This window comes from Micropterus dolomieu, unplaced genomic scaffold (genome assembly GCF_021292245.1).
Source record: "Micropterus dolomieu isolate WLL.071019.BEF.003 ecotype Adirondacks unplaced genomic scaffold, ASM2129224v1 contig_893, whole genome shotgun sequence".
NCBI classification, from domain to species: Eukaryota; Metazoa; Chordata; class Actinopteri; order Centrarchiformes; family Centrarchidae; genus Micropterus; species Micropterus dolomieu.
This window is the reverse complement of record NW_025729883.1, coordinates 700-3,373: the sequence shown is the minus strand read 5'-3', so window position 1 is coordinate 3,373 and position 2,674 is coordinate 700. Positions and strand designations below refer to the sequence as shown.

The 2,674-nt window shown below is 41.4% G+C and overlaps 1 protein-coding gene across 1 annotated transcript; it reads left to right on the top strand.

Moving 5' to 3' along the window:
* The first annotated feature begins 12 nt into the window (after positions 1-12).
* LOC123964162 (protein Daple-like) lies at positions 13-2,378 on the top strand. Its single transcript, XM_046041266.1, has one exon. The coding sequence runs from the start codon at positions 504-506 to the stop codon at positions 2,025-2,027; it is 1,524 nt and encodes a 507-aa protein (XP_045897222.1). The 5' UTR covers positions 13-503; the 3' UTR covers positions 2,028-2,378.
* Positions 2,379-2,674: the final 296 nt, after the last annotated feature.

Here is a 2,674-nt window from a genome sequence, read left to right as displayed (position 1 = left end):
ATGTCATAAACACCATGCTGTGTGAAAGGTTCTGTCACTTCCTGTACTTTATCAATCAGAATTCTGACAATGTCATATTCTTGATGATGTCATAAACACCATTCTGAGGGGAATGTGATGTCACTGCCTGTACTTTATCAATCAGAATTCTGACAATGTCATAATGTTGATGATGTCATAAACACCATGCTGTTTGAAAGGTTCTGTCACTTCCTGTACTTTATCAATCAGAATTCTGACAATGTCATAATGTTGATGATGTCATAAACACCATTCTGAGGGGAATGTGATGTCACTGCCTGTACTTTATCAATCAGAATTCTGACAATGTCATAATGTTGATGATGTCATAAACACCATTCTGAGGGGAATGTGATGTCACTGCCTGTACTTTATGACATCTATGTCACATCTATGACATACTTCAACTCTTCAATCCAACATCTGAATAATTTACAACTGAGCTTCGTGTACAGAGCCCAGAAAAAAAAACTTGTTGAAAAATGGATATGGACTTGGAAGCAGTTATTCAACAACTTGAAGGCATTAATATCCAACTGCAAAGGTATCAGAAACAAGATCAGAAAAAACAACTGGCAGAGCACCATGAAAATAGCCGAACTCAAAAAGGATTGGATGCAATGTCCATGGCTATGAAAGTGGCAAACGAAGCCATTTTAATAGCCAAGGAAGCTTTGGGAAAAGAACTTCAGGAGCTAAACCATATGCGACCTGACAAAGCCTGGGATGAGAAGTGTAAGAACATCAAGGCAGAGCACTTAGCAGCAAGCCAGCAAAACGAGGCACTGCAAAAACAAATTCAGGAGCTCAGGAAAATACTCAAAAATGAACCAGCTTTGGAGGAAATGTGTAAGGTCATGAAGGAGGAAACTGAGGTCGTGAGGCTCCAAAATTACAGCATACAAGAGGAGATCCAGGAGCTCAAAGAAAAGTGCAGAAATTTAAATGCATTGGATGAAATGTATAATCAACTGATAGCAGAGAATGTGGCGATTAGCCAGCAAAATGACAACCTGAGACAAGAGATTCAGGAGATAGCCAAAGATCTCCGTAATGAAAAGGCTCTAGAGAAAATGATTGATCAAATGGAAGTGTCAAAAGTGGCCATCAGCCAGCAGAACGCTGCACTGAAAGAACAACAGCAGAAGCTCTACAAAGATTATGAAGATCAAAAGATTTTCAGTGTCATGTATAGGGAGAAGTTGCACATCGTGGAAGGTATGCGCCACCAAAATAAAAACATCAAAATATGCATTCAGAGCCTTACCAGAAGGATCCAGAACAGAAAAGCCATGAAGGACAAGTATAAAGCCCTGAAATCAGAAAAAAAAGATGTTTCTGCTAAACAAAATGAGCTTATTAAACAACGTCATTTGCTCTTCTCAAAGTACGATAGCATGCCAGTCTATGAAGGCAAGTTTGGTCCACTGAGAGAGGAGACTGAAGCCTTAAGACAAAACAACAATGAACTCCATCGAGAAATCAAACAGTGCATTGAGGAGATGGAAAACAAAACTGTCATAGAGGAAATGTATAAAGCAATGAAAGTAGAGAAAAAGAATCTAACTCAGCGTAATAACATCCTGAAAAAAGAAATTCAGAAGGTGGAGAAAAGGCTTGTAAAGGAACAAGCTTTGGTAGACAGGAATAATGTCATGAAAGAAGAAAATGAAGCCTTGAGCCAACAAAACTACACATTACAACTCGAGGTTGAAGAGCTCTACGCCAGACTACAAAGTGAACAAATGCTGGAGGTCATGAATAAATCGCTGACAATGGAAAAAGATGCCATGGGCCGACAAAAGGACGTACTTCGACAAGAGGTCCAGGAGCTCAATGAAAAGTTGAACAGCAAAAAAGCTTTAGAAAGTGCGGGCAACGCGATGAAGGCTGAGAAAGAGAACATCGGCCAAGAGCCCTCCGCACATACGATGCTTAGCTCACCTGTGAGGCTGGGAAAATTCCAGCCTCACACAAAAAGGTGCTGGTTCAATTCCTGGGCCTGACTCTTTTTGTGTAGAGCTGGATTTTTGTCTGCGTTTCTGTGTGGAGTTTGTATGTTTTTCCCCGTGTCTGTGCGGATTCTCCCGGGTGCTCCGGCTTCCCCTACATCATAAAACACATTTATAATATAGATTCTAAATTGGCCTAAAAAAAACAAACAATACCTAAAATCAGGGCAGCACGGTGGTGCAGTGGTTAGCACTGTCACCTCAGAGCAAGAAGGTCCAGGGTTCAAACCTTGGTCGTCTGCTTTTCTGTGTGGAGTTGTATGTTTCTCCCCGTGTCTGCGTAGGTTCGCTCCAACTTCTCCTACATCATAAAACATATTTATAATATAGATTCTAAATTGGCCTTAAAAAAACAAACAATACCTAAAATCAGGGCAGCACAGTGGTGGAGTGGTTAGCACTGTCACCTCAGCGCAAGAAGGTCCAGGGTTCAAACCTTGGTCGTCTGCTTTTCTGTGTGGAGTTTGTATGTTTCTCCCCGTATCTGCGTGGGTTTTCTCCTGGTGCTCCAGCTTCCCCCCCACCGTCAAAAGACATGCAGGTTAATTGGTGACTCTAAAATGTGTGTGAGTGGATGTTTGTTTCTATGTGCCCTGTTATGCTGTTCAATTTTCTCCCCTCTTTGCCACCTCTCCAGCTGT